The following is an 18,617-nucleotide window of genomic DNA, read 5'->3' as shown; positions in this document are numbered from 1 at the left end:
AGATGCTAAAAGAGTAGAAGAAAGCCTCAAGGGAAAAGCATTACTTAGTATTTGATGGACTGCTTCTTACAATTTCAAGCCTAGAGTTCACAACCAAAATTTAAGACATAGAAGACATTTATAAAATAAATCAGCCCCACACTCATTTTAGTTGCGGAAAATCTTAAGAAATATAGTCAGTGGTGACAGTGCTTAGCACAAATGAGCACAGGTCCAAAGAAAAGCTTTCAAGAGAGTCCGAAGAGCATGGTGTGGTGGAGGACCAGGACAACCCAGCTGGTAACAAACACTGAATACCTACTTCCTGTGTGAGGCCCTGCCCTGGACACTGGGAATCTGATGATGACAAAGGCTCTGTCTTTGCCATAAAATAAATGAGATGCTTGCCATAATCATAATTCAAGGAAGAAAGTGTCTTAGAAATGTAGATAGAGATGCAACATTAGACAGAAATCAGAGGAAAGATTCTAGAAGGCACCTGAGTTGGGTCTTAAAGGATCAGTTACAGTTGAGAATGAATTATATTGTCTTATACTTATTTGCTACTGCTTGAAGTGAATGAATTTTGTCTCATAACTAATTCATAAAATCCTTAAAGGCAAGGCTACACACAAGGCAGACCTTCAGATGGGTCTCCCCACAGTGGGGCTAATGGGGGGCACTCACCCTCGGGCTGGGTTTCTACGCGGAGCAGAGCAGAGCTCTCCCCGGAGCCGTGTTTGTTCTGAGCCATCACTCTGAAGGTGTACACAGTTGCTGGCATTAGATTTTGAATAGTCACCTGCATTTCTCCTGAGTGACTGGTATTCTCAACACGTTCCCTTTGGACAAAGAAGATTTGGAAAGAGCGTTCATTAGAAATATTTCTAAAATGTGCAATTTCCGGCCCTGGCTGGTTGGCTCAGTGGTAGAGCGTTGGCCTGGTGTGCAGGGGTCCCGGGTTCGATTCCCCGCCAGGGCACACAGGAGAAGCGCCCATCTGCTTCTCCACCCCTCCCCCTCTCCTTCCTCTCTGTCTCTCTCTTCCCCTCCCTCAGTGAGGCTCCATTGGAGCAAAGATGGCCCGGGCGCTGGGGATGGCTCCTTGGCCTCTGCCCCAGGCACTAGAGTGGCTCTGGTCGCGACAGAGTGACGCCCCGGAGGGGCAAAGCATCGCCCCCTGGTGGGCAGAGCGTCGCCCCTGGTGGGCATGCCGGGTGAATCCCGGTCGGGCGCATGCGGGAGTCTGTCTGACTGTCTCTCCCCGTTTCCAGCTTCGGAAAAATACAAAAAAAACCCACAAAAAAACCCAAAACAAAAAAAACGTGCAATTTCCTTTCCAATGCGATTCCTACAGATAACATACCACATAAAATCTTATCCACTAATGTCAAATGTACCCTGAAAAAATGAAACTTTTGGAGGCGGAACAGTACACAGAGGAACAGGAGAACTTGCCAAGACCACGGTCGTGCACATCTGAAACATACTGATGTGCCTGTTCAAATATCACTGAGACCGCGCTACAGAGGAGGCATGGACCAGGGTCTCCTCAATGCCACCTCAAATGGGGACACTGGTCAGCCACTCTGGAGGCTTCAAAAATTACTGAATTTTAAGGGGTGATTCTCACAAAGACAAACAGAAGGTGATTACAGGTATGATGCAACTTTCACAGAAACATCAAGGGATGCCGTATATGTTTTAGATAACAGACTCTCAATAAAAGGAAAAATAGAGATGATCACTTTCAAAATTGGGAAAACATTAAAAATTTAATGAAACCTAAAAGTAACCTAGTCTATAAAATAAGCTAATCATGACACTGATTTTTATAATTTACTTTTTAAAAAGAATACTTTTTGAATGATTTTTTTCAGAATGATTTGAAATGTTTGACAAATCTTATCACAAACGGTACAAATGAGTCAAGCAGTCTGGCGTCATAAGATGAAAGTAGAAAATCCATTTTCTAGGTTCTTTTTAAAGGTCATGTCCAGGCTCAATCTTGGGGTCTTTGTGTCCACACTTGGGTCTATAATTATGCTCAGGGTACTGTACTTACCATATCAAAAAAAAAAAACAACAGGTCATATTACACAAGAGTTTTCAACAAATAACGTGAAGGAATTTATTTGTTTTAGACAAAGAACTAACCTTTAAAAACTGCCAATCATGTGAGAGTAATAAAAAGGCCCAAGACTAGTCTGTGGAAAAAATTTGAAATTACCTAAAGCTATTTTTTTTAGGTGAGATCTAAAGCTATTGAATTATAATTCTCACTTTAAAATATTGATCATTTCTCCTGAAATTACTGATTATGGTTTGTTTAGTTCTACATGCCAATATGTCAATTTGTCTGACTGTACAGGAACATTTTCATTTTAGAGATTTTAGGTAGTGTTTTTAGGTAGTTTCCTATAGTTCTTTAAACTCCTTTCCCTTTCCCCTTCCCCTTTCCTTTTCTTTCTTTCTTTAATAGAGAAAGAGAGTCAGAGAGAGGGATAGATAGGGACAGACAGACAGAAATGGAGAGAGATGAGAAGCATCAATCATTAGTTTTGGGTTGCGACACCTTAGTTGTTCATTGATTGCTTTCTCTTGTGCCTTGACCACGGGCCTTCAGCAGACCGAGTAACTCCTTGCTTGAGCCAGCGACCTTGGGTCCAAGCTGGTGAGCTTTGCTCAAACCAGATGAGCCCGTGTTCAAGCTGGTGACCTTGGGGTCTTGAAACTGGGTCCTCCGCATCCCAGTCCGAGGCTCTATCCACTGCGCCACCGCCTGGTCAGGCTAAACTACCTTCTTTTAATTAAAACAAACAGTACCCACAGTATATTTACACGGGTTGATTTTCTATAATCAGGTACACTGAAAAAGAGTACTATGGTGGCAAAAGTTATTGCTCAGAGATTGTGAGATATTTATAGCTATTATTTTCTCTTCAGCAAAACCTCTAATTCACAAGATTTCAAAGGAAGATGGCAATAGATTCTTTACATTTGAGGAATCTGACACTCGGTTTGATCACAAATGACTGCTGTCTAAAAGGAAGGCTGGTGTTTTGTATCTCACTAGACCAGTGATTTTCAATCTTTCTCATTTCATGGCACACAAAAATCAATGACTAAAATTCTGTGGCATGCCAAAACATGTATTTTGTGCTGATCTGACAAAAAAAAGTATAATTTTGATTCATTCACATAGGACGGCTATTGTTATGTTGGCTGTTGTCACTGTTCCCCTTGACAATCTAAGGAGAAGAGGTCAGCCTCCCTGACTAAACGGTCAGGTGTTGCATGTTGTTGTTTTTTAAAATTATTTATTTATTTGTTTGTTTGTTTATTTATTTATTTTAGAGAGGAGGGGAGAGATAGAGAGAGAGAGAGAGAGAGAGAGAGAGAGAGAGAAGGGGGAGGAGCAGGAAGCATCAACTCCCATATGTGCCTTGACCAGGCAAGCCAGCGTTTTGAACCGGTAACCTCAGTGTTTCCAGGTTGACGCTTTATCCACTGCGCCACCACAGGTCAGGCAGGTGTTGCATGTTTTAACAATTTTTTTTGTGTGTGTATTTTTCCAAAGTTAGAAGCTGGGAGGCAGTCAGGCAGACCCCCACATGTACCCGACCGGGATCCACCCAGCATGCCCACCAGGGGGCGATGCTCTCCACCCATCTGGGGCGCTGCTCCACTTCAGCCAGAGCCATTCTAGCTCCTGAGGCAGAGGTCATGGAGCCATCCTAAGTGCCCGAGCCAACTTTGCTCCAATGGAGCCTTGGCTGTAGGAGGGGAAGAGAGAGACAGAGTGAAAGAAGAAGGGGAGGGGTGGTGAAGCAGATGGGTGCTTCTCCTGTGTGCCCTGACCAGGAATCAAACCCGGGACTTCCACACGCTGGGTCAACACTCTACCCCTGAGCCAACCGGCTAGGGCCTGCATGTTTTAACAATTCTTGCAGCCCCTGGCTGAGAGTCGCTGCCCTAAGTGAGAGCACAGGTATGGTCTGTTTGGCTCACTCTGTCCTCATAAGTTAGAGCAAGTTCTCCCTGAGGAAGATGGGATCGGTATCACCATGCTACTGTGTATCAAAATGTCCTGTGCATGTTCACACCCCACAGACATGAGCAGAAAGCTTGCACGGCAGAGCAGCGTCATGAGTGTGCGTGGGGATGGGGTGAGGGGTTGCAATGTGCCTTCTGACAGGTCAACCCTGTACAGTGAAGCTACCATGTACGGTTTTGGTTTGTTGTATGTGAAAGAGGGAAAAAAGGAGAAATGAGTGAAGGGAACTGAAAACTTAGAACAAGTTTCAACAGAAACATTAATAAAAAAGCCAGTGACCATCATATGTCTCTAACACGAAACATCCAGCACCTGACTAGGTTTCTAGCACTAGAATGGTCTGAGGTCCCAGAACCAAGTGTCTGTCTAGAAAAAAAACAACTTCAGGACAAGATCCAAGGTGGTTATAAATGACAATTCTCAAATGTGGGTGGTTACGGTTAAACTTAGATGAGTGTGATGGGTAAGAGTCAAACAGAAGGCAGTGTTGGGCTGGAAGTTAGGAGCTCCAGCTCCAGTTCTGGCAACAATAGTCATCTCCTAAAGGACTGTGGGCCAGTCATTGACTCTGTCTGGGCCTTAGTTTATTCATACAATCAAGGAAAAAAAAATGAGATGAGGTAGCAAACTTGTTCTTAAAGGGCTTGACAATGAATATTTACAGGCCAAGAGGCAAAATGGAAATTACTATGTAGTTACTTATATAACCTATTACAATGTAACCATTTGAAAATGTAAAAACTACTCTTAGCTTCTGGGCCACCAAAATAACAAATATGATTCAGCCCCAGGTCTGTTTTTTGCCAACTCATGGACTAAATGGACAGATACCTAAGGCTTTTGTCCATCTGTAAAATGCTATTCATGTCTGGAATATTCTCTATGTAGGAGGTACTATCATAAAAGTGCTGCTGCTTACATTAAAGGCACTGAAATAAAAGGTGAATATTTTGTAGCTGAAAAGGTAGAACAAGGACCCTTTGACACCCAGGAACACAACAGAATTTAGCTAATGACCAAGGCATGCAGTGCCACATGGTGGATGAATTTTCAAATACGGGAAGAATGCTTCTAAATCTAAGAAGAAAAGTTTTTCTCATTTTTTGATCAGAAAATTTCAACTTACAAAGGTTAAGTCAATTTTTCTTTATAAGACAAGTAACCCAGTATTTTTACTCATGTGCTCTTCCCATTCCTTCACTACTTCTATTTAGAAATCATAAACTTAAAGTAATGAAGTGGCAAAACATATTATGTCTTCAAGAATCTTCCTTTTAAGTTTTTTTGCAGGTTTATTCTGTCCACTCCAAGTGACTGCTATCATCTTCATCCCAGTATACTGACCACACACCAAGAGCAACATCACTACTTGCTTCACCTCTGTGACTCCACTTCCCCTCCCTCTAATCTTGTGTGGTAGGGACTCTCAATACAGCTAATAAGAGCCGTTTACTGCCCTGGATGGTTGGCTCAGCTGTAGAGCATCGGCCCGGTGTGTGGAAGTTCTAGTTTGATTCCTGGCCAGGGCACACAGGAGAAGCGCCCATCTGCTTCTCCGTCCCTCCCTCTCTCCTTCCTCTCTCTCTCTCTTTTCCCCTCCCGCAGCCAAGGCTCCATTGGAGCAAAGTTTGCTCGGGCGCTGAGGATGGCTCCATGGCCTCTGCCTCAGGCACTAGAATGGCTCCAGTTGCAGCAGAGCAAATGCCCCAGATGGGAAGAGCATCGCCCCCTAGTGGGCATGCCGGGTGGATCCCAGTTGGGCGCAAGCGAGAGTCTGTCTGCCTCTTCACTTCTCACTTTAGAAAAATACCAAAAAAAGAAAAAAGAAAAAAGAAAAAAAAAGCCATTTACTAAAATCCCAGTGCACACTTGTTCAAGCTGATTCCTTCTTAACTGATAACCTCCAACTTTTGCTGGTTTTCCAACATTTTGCTCCAAACTTCCACTGTATTATAATTCCTACCCAATGCTAACTAAACCAGGGGCTGGCCAAACTGGCGTCCTGGTTCCTCATCCTTCGGGCACCAGCCCTGAGCGGCCCTCTCTGTGTCCTCTCTCCCTTTGTGCCGCAGCCTCTGCCAAATTCACTTCTGTATTTTTCTCAATTCTTACTTCATTGATTAATAATCATCCCTGCTTACTTCAATCCACGATACATTTCAAATTTTTAGTGTGATAGATTTTCATTAAAAACAAAAGCATATATAGTTTAAATTTTTTTTTAAAGTCCCAGTATTGTGGCTTCTCAAAACCTATCCTACCCTGAGACCAAACTGGCCTGTGGTCTCCTGTACTAGACTAGGTCTTGCCAAGCCAGGTACTCTCGGCCTCAGTGCTGCTGAGACGTGGTCAGAGACCTCTTGGTTGCAGGGGGCAGAATTTTTATTCTTTCCATCAAATGGAGCAAAATATTTCAACATAATTTATTGAATAGTTATTATTCCTCTACTGAGATTATTGTCTTCTCTTAACAAACATGGATTCAATGCTACTACACACCTGGCTCTGTTCCAGGTGCTGGTGAAACACTACTGAACAAGAGAGACACAAGAAATATGTTAACAAGGAGAGAAAATATCAGAGTGCTGCATGTTCCAGTACAAGAGCACAGAACAGAGCTGGGTGGTGTGCCAGCAGTGGTGTGCGGGTGAGTCAGCAGTGGGCCCTGGGGTATGGATCTCATTGCAGTCAGCACTCCCCTGCCAGGTCCCGTTTCAAAGTCCCAAGCCATGTCATCAAGTTTGGAAAGTTCCTTGAAAATTAATAGCTGCTTGGAAACAAGGCGGCCCCAGGACAGCATAGTGTGGGGGTGACAAAGAGGCCGGGCTGAACAGGGTCATAGAAGCCTGAGAGGCTCTCTGAGGGTGACAGACAAGAGCCAGACATGGCTGTCTGTAAGGACACAGGGTCACAGGGTAAAGGCCCACAGTGGGGGAGAGCCTGTTGTTTGCTGTTTGGAGGGAGGGATGAAAATGCTTTTTCCTCTGTGAAACCCTGCAAGTTAGTGATGATATCTGAAAGCTGAGGGGAGACTTTTTAGCATAGATGGTGTTTAGTGGTGACGCCCTGCCTGTCTATGTCAGGAGCTACGTTTCCTGATCTCTGTGATTCCTAAATACCCAGTGCCGAGGAGTGGCTCCATCTGCCCGGCTCAAATCTGTCACCCAGACTTCTCAAGACTGTAAAGTCAAGGAGACTTCACTTGATTAAGGTCCCTATACTTGCTCAACTTGCAGTCTGGTACAAAAGACAATGCGTATCGGGGTACACATGCCAGCAGCCTGCACCGGCCTTCCTTCCTGTCAGTGGGCCTGGACCAAAGCAGACACTTTGGCTTTCTCACTCGGACTTGAGGGTGGAGGCACCTACTCAGCACTGTTAGGGTCATGGGGTCGGCACAGGGCCTGGTTCTGCCCAGAGAGCCTATAATCGAGCTGGGAAAACAACACACTTGCACACAAAATGGTGAAGGACAACAGCTCACGGCAGTGTGAGACCACGTGCTAGCATAATCAAGGGCCAGCAGGTGTGGTACAAACAAATGTGAGAGAGCTTCATGGGGACTCTGGGACTGAACCTGGGCCAAGAGAAGTGAACCACGTGTAGCTTCAGCTGAAAGGGGGGAGGGGCGTGAATGAACACACGAGACTGGGGGAAAGGCTACGGTGACGAGAGCCAGACAAGTGTCATTAGACAGGAGTTCAAACTGGAGGTAAGGGAGAGTTTGCAGTAAAGGGGCTGGAGCCCTGGGTGCTCTGCACACGAAGGAAAGGCAACGTGAGGTCCTGGAGAAGGGGGTGGAGAGGAATTTCATGGAAATGCTGTTTTAGGAAATTTAATCTCTGATCACTCTTGTGTCTTCAAGGAGACCACCAGAAGTTCAGCACCCACATGCACAGAGGGTGCAGGCACATATCCATTTCAGATTATATTAATATGTTCAGTCCACTTTAATTTCTAGAATGTCAGAGTTTTAAACAAGCCATGTCTAATTAGGTTGCATTGCCTTAACCTTATGAACAAAGGCAGCCCTGTTTACATTCTAATACTCCAACCCAAATGGCTCTCCACACCCTCACCCCACCCACACCATCCCAGGGAGGCAGGAGAGAGTACCAGAGCCTTCAGTCTGTTTGAGAATTTATTTCTAGTGACCTAAAATTCGGAAAGATGCAGCTCAGTGACCACGGTTTCCAGACTGGAACCTGGTACCGACCCTGCATGACGACGAGCCAGGTGAGCAGGACCAACACATAGCAACAGGCTTCGGGCTTGCAGGCACTTACCTAGCAACACCCTCTTTGGTGTAGAAGACAGAGTAGGTGAGATTGTCCCCATGAGGATCAGAGGCAGGCGTGCGCCACGTCAGCTTGATGAAGCGTGTAGAGACCAGGGAGGCCACAACATCCCGAGGAGCAGAAGGCAACGGTCCCGCTGTGGCTGGTGCTAGATGGTCAGTAGTGGCACTGGTCAGTGAAGTGGGAGGTAATGTTGGGATGGCAACATCTTGTCATGTGCAAACATTGGGGAATATGAAGGGCAAACCACGACGGTTTAAAAAAAAAGAGAACAGAAGAAACAAAAAACAAAAAAGAAATAAACAAAACCACGATGGGTAATAAAATAAAGTGAATGAACATAAAAAAGGCCATTAAACTGAAGGCTAACATGCAGGCTAGGGGAACAACTGAAAACTAATAGGCACTATTCAAGATAACATCATTGCTGAGCAAGCAGACTGTCAGGTCACTATAATGGTTGTGGGCAAGGGTTAGAGCAGGTGAAGGTTGAGAATAAAACAGCTCACAGAAGGACACAGCAGTGCCCAAGTAATTGTCTTTCATCCTAAAAGAGGCATGCAGCATCTGTCAAACTTGGCATGTACGAATCTCACCTACGATAAAACCTCAGTGTTTTCTCCTCTATCGAAATACAGAGTAATGTACATAGTATGCATGAACCCAGTTACATTCAATACAAACCCCAGACAGCCGCAACCTCACTGCAGAGCTGCATGTCTCCAGCTCTGCCAGGATTCAAGAGCCATGTGTTCAGCTTTAGTCTTAATGTGAAACTGCACCACGTACTGGTAACATCCAGGGGAATCTGACAATCTCCCTCACTTCACTAAGTTACAGTTCATCTGCTACCTCATCAGTTCATTTAACTACGGCAGTATCATGAATCAAAAATCCCCAGGTCACAGAAATACAACACGCAGAGAGCTGATCTGTTGTTATAGCTCTCAGCGCAGTGCACGTCGCAGGGGCAGGCAGGATGGAACCATGGACAGTAGGGTTCAGTAGTCAAAAGCTCCATTTCTGCAGCTGTCGTTTGTGGGTAACTTTATCACCTCCTAAGGCAGCCCCTTGGAAACCTCTGTGAGCTGCCAGGAAGTCTACAGTGAGGCAGTCTGAGTAAGCGTGGCGGAGGGAACACATTCTCTAAGGGGAAAGGCAGAGGAAGATCAACCCAGAGTCTCTGGGTGGTAAACAAGGGGAACAAGGACTCTAGCAGCGACCACTCCCTGAACATTGTCCTCAGCATGCCAGATCTCCCTGTGGACTCATTTAGCATTCACAACACGCTAGGAACAGGCACACAACTGTGTCTCCACCTCACACGCAGGGACTAACACTGCAAAGGGCTCACCTGCTCATCCCAGGTCACACAAACTAGGTGCTCAAGTGCTAGAACCAAACCTGGTGTTCGGTTTAACAGGCTCTGGATTTAGCCAATAGGAGTCCTAGTCCCAGCTGTGCCACTTGCTAATTTTGTCACCTGGGGCAAACCAGCCATTCCCTCCCACTTACCCCTTCCTGCTCCTTCTGAGGAAGGGCTCAGAGGGGTGCAGAGTGCCGTCAGAATGTGAGAGTATGAAGTCACAGCTCAGGTCCAAGTCCACTCTCCACTGATGCAAGTGCCAAGTCTGACGGCCACTGAGGCCTCATTCTTATCCCTGATGCTTCTGCATGTGAGCTGCCCCAACGGGCACACACACCTCTCCCCTAGAGCTTTCAGAGTTTTTTCTCACACATGGTGTCTGCTTATTCCCACAAGCACTCCCTGAGACAGAGTAGCAATGGCAGGATCAGGGGTTGGGGTGAAGGTTAACAAGGAGCCCAGGACTCCTGGGGTTTCCGGCATGGGAAAAACGGTGGCTTGTGGTGTCATTTATAGAAAGACACAACAAACTGTGGGAGAGATGGTGAATCTGGTTTTGAACATGCTGTGTCTAAAGGAATGCTCCAATATCCACAAGAGAAATGGAAAAGCAACTGAAAATGTGGATCTCTGATTTTTGTAAAAGTTAAAGTCACTCAAACCCTTTCAGAGAAATGGGTCAGAGCGGCCTGAACTCAGCCTTACTTTGCTGCCTCATTTCTGTACCTGCCAAGAGACACACAGAGCCGCCTCCCTGACTGGCCCAACCACCAGCTGGCGGGAGGAGAGAGGGAGTCTGCAGTGAGAGGCAGCAGATTACACTGGACAGAGATTTCGAGTACATACAAAGACCTGCCTCATGTTCAAAACCTGACCTGGACACTAATAATGCAAAGCTGGGCCAGCCCCTCTGCCTCCTGACCCACGTCCCAGGCTGAGAGGAACAAAAGTATCAGTGAGAAAAGTACACATGGAAGCACATCATCACCGCGATGAGCCTAACTTGGTGACAAAGACAGAATATTAACTAGAAAGGCAACAGAAAGGACCAGGGGATGGATGTATGCAATGGGTGATAACTGAAAGACTCCCTAGGGACATGTAATTAGCCGATGAACTGTTGTAGCACAATTCTGTAATTCTTCAATGGCACCTAGCAGTCCCCTTTACAGTTGTCACTCTCACGTTATATCACTTACACTAACCTATAAACCCCGTGAGGGTAAAATCTGTACACTTTGACTGGGAATCACTTGCCACGACTCTATATATTTTAAACAATCAATAAGTGTATATTTATTGCACTAATTATTGGAAGAAAATTCACATTAGAGGTTACGGCAATAGTGACCAATATTTCTAGAATCTCATTACACAAGGCAATATTTTAATTTTTTTTAGTTGATCCAAAGTTTATGCAAATCATCTTTATATAATGACATTATAAAAACATTGACTTTGAAAATGTCTTTAATCAGTGGTGCATGAAATAAAAGTATCCAATAATGCTGGGTCACTGTAAGTGATTTCTAATCAGCCATGGAAATAACCCAGGTCCACTACAGTGCAGTGCTCAAACCACCACCCCAAATGGGTCACCTGCTGCCACTCCCTATCTACTGAATAGGTGAGGGAAACAATCATCAGGATCCCAGAGAACCAAGCAGGCAGCTAAGTTGGACCAGATCAATGGCACAATGATGTAGACTGGTCAGAGGAAATCAACAGATCCTCTTCCCTTTCTGGCAAGTATATGAAGCTGGACATAAAATTGTCAAAAAGTGGGAACTGCCCAAAGGCATACCACAGACTGGGGTATGTGGTCATGAAAAGTATTCTGCTTAGGGAAGACAGCACTGTGAGGTGCTCCTGCCAGGCTGCTCCAACCAGGCTAAGGCAGGCCCTGGGACCACTGGCTCTGTCACCAGAAGGGACTCACTGGGTGCGGAGCATGGCCAGTTCAAGGGCAATCTCGGAGGAAAGTGAACTGGAAGGGCCAGCTGGCTCTCAGCCTAAGGTTGTAATTTGGGGGAGGGGGACAAGCAATGGATGGCAGACCAGCTGGAGACTGAACAGGCAGCTGGTGAGGCGAACGAGTGGTGGGAAGGCTTGGGAAGCTCTCCATGGATCCCAGGTAGTTGACAGACATGTGTCTATGCAGCAGGGACAGGAGTGGGCCCAAGCTGCCTACACACCCCTGGTGAGAGGACCTACATAATATGTTCAGAGGACATGAGCACACCTGGCAGAAAGCAAAGCTTGGGCAGACTAAAAAGTGACCTGAATTTCCACGCACTCCCCAAACCACACCTGGACCCATGAACTGCATGACCTGAATTTCCACGCACTCCCCAAACCACACCTGGACCCATGAACTGCATGGAAGGCTTCCTGGCATTGAGCTACGTGAGCACAACTCTGACTGACTCTTGGCTAAACACTTATGTGTTCAGACACAGGGGCTAAAAAATGAAGAGGCATGCAAAGAATCAAAATGAGACCCATCCTCAGGGGATAAAAAGGCAGTCAGTACAAAATATCTCTGAGTGGCCTCACTCAGATACCAGATTTAACAAAGACTTTAAAGCAGCTATTAAAATGTGTTCAGAAAACAAAAGGCAATGGCCAGACACTGTGTGGGGTATGAGATTTTACTCCATGTTCACAGGACAGTCATGATTGTCTCACAGGTGCTGGCAGAGGCACAAGTCTTGCATCAGAGACCAAGAACTTCCTACTCAGGGCCAGGGCAGCAGCCACTGCCTCTTGCTTGTTTCTGTCAGTTCCCCATGTCCCCCAAGTCCCACGAAGACCATATGAGGGCCAGGATGATGCCTGCACATGCAGCAGGTTGTCACAGAAGAGCCCGGGACTTCAGGGTTTTACCACGTTCAGAATAAGGGACAGCATCCCCCCATCCCTGACAAAGAGCGGGTCTCCTGTGAATATCTCACTGAATTCTATGTGGTCAGAAACACATTTTGTATGGTTTCAGTCTTTTTAAACTTACTGGGACCTGATTTGTGCCCCACCATCCAGTCTCTGTTTCCTGGAGATGGTTCCACACAGGGTGGGGCAGAGTGGGTGTGCAGTTGTGAGTACACAGAACACAGAGTTCATTCTTTTATTATTTATTGATTATTGTATTATTTTCCATAGAACACCTGTAAACCTACTTTTGCCCCATCCTGCATGTTTCTGAAAAGAATCTGCATCCCTAGTTGCTGGGTGGACAGTCAATAATGTCAGCTAGGTCAAATTGGTTGGTTGAATTGTTAAGTCACGGATACTCTAACTTTTCCTAATTGTTTTATCAGCATTTGAGAGTGGAATATTATAATCTCCTTTAATCTTTGAATACAATTATAAATGCACATACATCTAACAGCAGACTCCCAAAATATGTCAATTCAAAGAAATCTGGGAAAACCCCAAATATCTGGAAATCAAATAATCCACTTCTAAATAACCCAAGGTTAGAGAAGAAATCACATGAAAAAACTTTAAAATACATTTAACCAGATGAAAATGAAAAAACATATTGAAAACTAAAGAGATATACCTAAATCTATGCTCAGAGGGAAATTGAAATACTTTTGTCAGAAGAGAAGTGTTACATTAATCACCTAAACTCATATCTTATGAAAGCATGTGGACCTCAAGTGTTCTCATACATACAAGAAGGGTAACTGTGAGGTCAAGGACTGTGCATTACCTTGATTGTAGGAGTCCTTTCACAATGCAGACATACACCAAATCATCGTGTCATATACTTTAAATATATTACCACTTATTTGTCAGCTTGGCCTGCTGCTCCGGTGCCTGGCAGAAACTTCACATGGGCACGTTTATTGAACACCATGATTTAGTACCCATAGTGAGACTGAGGTCATCCTATGAGATCCCGGAGAGGGGCTGTTTCTTCTGATCTAACTTCATGTGACTTGTCGAGCAAGTTATCAGAGCTCTCTAGAACTGTCTGAGAAATCACTTCCAAAATCCAGCCACACCATGGTTGACGGATCCAGGGTTGACTACACATTAAACTTGTGACTGATGAAGTGTCACTATTAGTATTTTATAATCATGAGTTCAACCAATATAACTCTGCACCTGAAACAGTTTCCAGGTAGGGAGCATTCATTCTGTGCTGGGCATGCTGCCCTCGGTTAAGTGGACCCAATCATCTTAACCTGACACCCACTCACACCAGCCATGAGCTTGTGAGTAGGCACATTTAAGTTTTCTTTTGAAGCCCTAATTGCATTCCTTTTCCATAATCTTTCTTTGAAAATAGATCAGTCTTAAAATTTATTTCAAAATCTTCTCAACTCCTTCAAAAGGTGAGAGAGTATGTTGGGAAAACATCTCTCTGGCCCTCTGTGCCATATGTGAAGGAACCTACTAAACTGGGATGTCCCAGGAAACGCTCAAGGTGGCTTCCTTCAAACCCAGTGTCCAGAAAGAACGGAGTCTGACCCATGTGGTGCTTATTGCTCTCAACCTAACAGCCTTGTGAACAAAAATACAGTTCCAAAAAGCATTTCTTTTGGGAGATGCTAACAGGTACACCATATAAAAAGAGGGCAATCCTATTTGGGAGATTGTGGAGATCTGCCATGCTTATTAATGCAGGTTAGACTCCCAGGAGAAGAACTTGTTCAGTTTGTTAACCTAGCATTTTTCCTTCTTAGCTAAACATGAAATCTCTTTATCCAGAAGCAGTGATCCAGTCTGGGCACCCTGAACTAAATGACACCTGAGACAGTCTAGCAGAGAGCTCCTTTAACAGAGCCTCTGCTTGAAAACCTCCAGTCACTGTTCAAAGGCTTCTTTCTGTAAAGCAGTCTGTTTCATATTTTTTATTTTAAAAATCCAAATGTAAAATGCTTGTTATAAACGTAACTTATACAATACAAAAGAATACGAAGTAAAAGGCTTAAAGATTCACTTTTCATTATCTCCAAAATCCTGTTAAAAGACTGGTGTACATTCTTCCAGATACTTTCCTCCTCAATGGCACACTTATATATACACATAAATATGAGAATGGAATGAGACCAAACATATAAAGTTATGAGAGTGGAGCAAAGAGCTACTGGCTTCCACCTCACCCCTGGAGATGGGAGGTTTACATTCAGGAGAGATTAAATCAAACAGGTTCTGGGCTCAGAGGTCAACAATGCGGAGATTAAAACTGCATATTAAAATAAGAAACTCCCATCTCTCTCCCTCAACAGGTTGCAGAAGGCTGGCATTGGGCTTCCTACCAGCAGGCAGGAGACCAAAGCCTCCCTCTGTAAGAAAGCTGAACAGAAGCAGGGAAGACTTACAAATATGACAATCTGGTTAGGTCCTAGGAGCAATAACAAAAAAGACAGACTACCAAAAAAAAAAAAAAAAGACTACCTAAATTGTTCTATAATAAAAGATGAGTAGTTTAAAAAAGCTTCACTCCCCAAAGTTTTTTTTTTAAACCCCCCACAATATATCTATCTGCATAGTCTCAAGTTGTAGCTCCTAAAATACTAATTTACTACAAAAAGAAAAATCATTACTACAATGGAACAGTCTGGAAGACACTACCTTGTTCTAGCCTACCGGAGTCTTGCTTTGAGTGTGTGCAGCTTACAGGTTAGTAGAAGATTACAGAGCATTCTTGGCTTCTCTGCACAAGTCTCATCCCTCCAGGAGCCTGCCCCACAAATTCTGACTACCTTTCTATTGCTGCACTTACTTTTTCAAAATAAACCACCTTAACCATACGATCAAGTTGACATTATCAGATAATAAGATATATTAATATCACATACCAGCCCTCGCCAGGTGGCTCAGCAGTAGAGTGTTCAATTCCTGATCAGGGCACACAGGAGAAGCGACCATCTGCTTCTCCAACCTTTCCCCCTCTCCCTTTTTTTTCTCTCTCTCTTTTCCCAGCCCACACTCATGGCTCAATTGGAGCGAGCTGGCCCTGGGTGCTGAGGATGGCTCCATGGCCTCGCCTCAGGTACTAAGATAGCTCGGTTGCTGAGCAATGGAGCAATGGCCCCAGATGGGCAGAACATCGCCCCATAGGGGGCTTTCCAGGTGGATCCCAGTTGGGATGCATGTGGGAGTCTGTCTTTCTGCCTCCCCACTTCTCACTTGAAAAAGAAAAAAATACATATATCATGCACCCCTGGATAAGGATGTGTTGAAAATGGTACACCAATTCTACAGTATTTGTCAAAAAAAAAAAAATCCATAACCTTAATGCAACCAGGAGAAAACACCAGACAAGTGCAAAGTAAGAATGCTACATCAAATACCTGACCAATTTTCAAAAGTGTCAAGGTCATGACTAATGAGAAAAGTTGAAGTGCTGGCGCAGACCGCAGTGAACTAAGGAGATGCGACAATTAAATGCAATGTGGGATCTGAAACCAGATCTCGGAACAGAAGAGGACATGAGTGGAGGTGAAATCAGAATGAAGCTGTAGTTCACAGTTAACTGATGTCAGGTGCTTAGTTTTGTTTGCCGTACCATGTTATATAAGATGACAATATTACCATGAGGTTGGATGAAGAATATTCTACAGCGATTCTCTGCATCATCTTTGTAATGCTTCTGTAATCCTAAAATTATTTCAAAATAGTTTTTTAACAGGTCCATCCATAGAAACAAAGCTTTCAGTACGTTTGAACCTGGTATTCTTAAGTAGGAAGGAATTGCCAAAGACTGCCTTCAAGTATTTGAAGGTAGTTCTCTCCATTTGATAAAAGTTTTCCCACTTCTTTCTGTTTCCTTTATAATATATCTTCAAAACCTTTCTATAAACTTAACGCGAAGTGACCAAAACATACATAAGAATGCTATATTTTCGTTGTTATAATTAAAGATTAAAATGGTGTCTTGGTATCTACATCACACTAATGACATATACTGGGCTAGAAATCACACAAAGGTCACACAATTTCTCACATGTGGACTTTATTTTGCTATCCTATACAGCAGTGGTCTCCAACCTTTTTTGGGCCATGGACCAGTTTAATGTCAGAAAATATTTTCACGGACCAGCCTTTAGGGTGGGATGGATAAATGTATCACGTGACCAAGACAAGCATCAAGAGTGAGTCTTAGACGGATGTAACAGAGGGAATCTGGTTATTTTTAAAAAATAAAACATCGTTCAGACTTAAATATAAATAAAACGGAAATAATGTAAGTTATTTATTCTTTCTCTGCTGACCGGTACTAAATGGCCCATGGACTGACTGGTACCTGTCCGCGGCCCCGGGGTTGGGGACCACTGCTATACAGCACTTAGTTGCTGAAAATTAATTATATCCTACTTGTGCAGAGCTGCAATAATAGTGATAATGTTAGCATTAGCGTAAGTGAACCTTCAGGCACATTTCAACAAGATAATTGAAAAGAGAAATTTATACTTGTTAGCATCACTGATTCTCCTTGAGTGTTTTTTTTTACCCCGGCTAACTTCTGCTCTTCCAAAGTGTTATTTCAGATACTGTATTTTTCCATACCAGAACTTCCACTTAGTTCATTTTTATATTTCTATTTCTTCACTGAACTACCATTTGTTCCCTCACTAGATTCATATTTTTCTTTATATCCTTGAACATATTTATCACAGCTGCTTTAAATTCCTTGTCTGTTAATTTCATGATGTCTGCATTTCTGGGTTTGCTTTCTACTGACAGTTCTCCAGGTTATAGTTCAAATTTTCCTTTGTAAATTCTTTGCCAGTCTACTAACTTTGATTATATGCTATATATCATGCGTGCTACTTGTTGGCTGTTTGGGTTTTACTGTCTTCTTTAGTCGAGTGTTGAACTTTGTTGTGGCAGGTAGTTAACCTCACAGACAATTCGCTCCTTTCAAGGTTTATTTTAAGCTATAAAGATGATTCTATTGTAGCCTGGAACCTAGAGTTAAATTAGCACTATTCTTAAAATATAGTCTTTCAAGGAAAAAAATACACACACACACACACACACATTCTATAGGCTTCACTGAATACCAGGGGTGTTCAACAAGGTTTCTCCAATCTAACCGGATAGAATGTGAACATTTCTTAACTCTGTGTATGCTCCAATAATTCTTTCCTTAGTAAATGTCCTTTTCCTAGCCTACTGGAATTGTGCTCTGTGTATGTGCAGCTCAGAGTTTAGTAAAAGAAAACAGCATTCTTGAGCTTCTCTGCACACCTCTCGTCCTTCTGGGAGCCTGCCCCACAAATTCTGACTACCTTTCTATCCCTGCACTCTGACCTCCATCTCCTTTGAGTCTGATCTCCCCTCCTGATACACAGTCCAGAAAGTGCTTCCAGGCAGAAAGCAGAGGGTTACTTACTATGAGGCTCATCTCAGTTGTTCTCATTCTATTAGAGGTTATGGTCCTCCATATTTTCAAATGTCTAAAAACATTTTTTTTTGTATTTTTCTGAAGTTGGAAATGGGGAGGCAGTCAGACAGACTCCCACATGTGCCCGACCGGGATCCACCAGCACGCCCACCAGGGGGTGATGCTCTGCCCATCTGGGGCATTGCTCTGTTGCAACCAGAGCCATTCTAGCGCCTGAGGCAGAGGCCACAGAGCCATCCCTAGAGGAAGGAGAGGGGGAGGGGTGGAGAAGCAAATGGGTGCTTCTCCTGTGTTCTCTGGCCGGGAATAGAACCCGGGACTCCCGCACGCCAGGCCAACACTCTACCACTGAGCTAACCGGCCAGGGCCAAATGTCTAAAAACATTTATTTCATATATTTTGCCCAATTTTCTAGCTGTTTATATCAGGAAGACTAGTCTAATACTCCTGCATGGCCAGGAGTATAAGTTTCAAGTACTTTTAAGATACTACAATAATTATTAATACTATTTCAAAGTAGTTCCATTGTAATAAAAACTATTAAAAAATTCT

The 18,617-nt window shown here is 43.9% G+C and overlaps 1 protein-coding gene across 6 annotated transcripts in view; it reads right to left on the bottom strand.

Annotated features, from left to right (window-relative positions):
• NEO1 (neogenin 1) overlaps positions 1-18,617 on the bottom strand; it is a 227,818-nt gene that overhangs the window by 56,492 nt on the left and 152,709 nt on the right. For 3 of the 6 annotated variants that reach the window (XM_066388533.1, XM_066388536.1, XM_066388534.1), the window contains 2 exons: positions 8,323-8,542; positions 667-821 (listed from right to left, as the gene is read on the bottom strand). In XM_066388533.1, the coding sequence (XP_066244630.1) occupies positions 667-821; positions 8,323-8,542 (375 nt within the window). The remainder of the gene's footprint in view (positions 1-666; positions 822-8,322; positions 8,543-18,617) is intronic. The other 3 variants (XM_066388538.1, XM_066388535.1, XM_066388537.1) reach the window with 1 other exon arrangement.

Source organism: Saccopteryx leptura, chromosome 6 (genome assembly GCF_036850995.1).
Source record: "Saccopteryx leptura isolate mSacLep1 chromosome 6, mSacLep1_pri_phased_curated, whole genome shotgun sequence".
In the NCBI taxonomy this organism is placed as follows: domain Eukaryota; kingdom Metazoa; phylum Chordata; class Mammalia; order Chiroptera; family Emballonuridae; genus Saccopteryx; species Saccopteryx leptura.
This window is presented reverse-complemented; position numbering and strand designations above follow the sequence as displayed.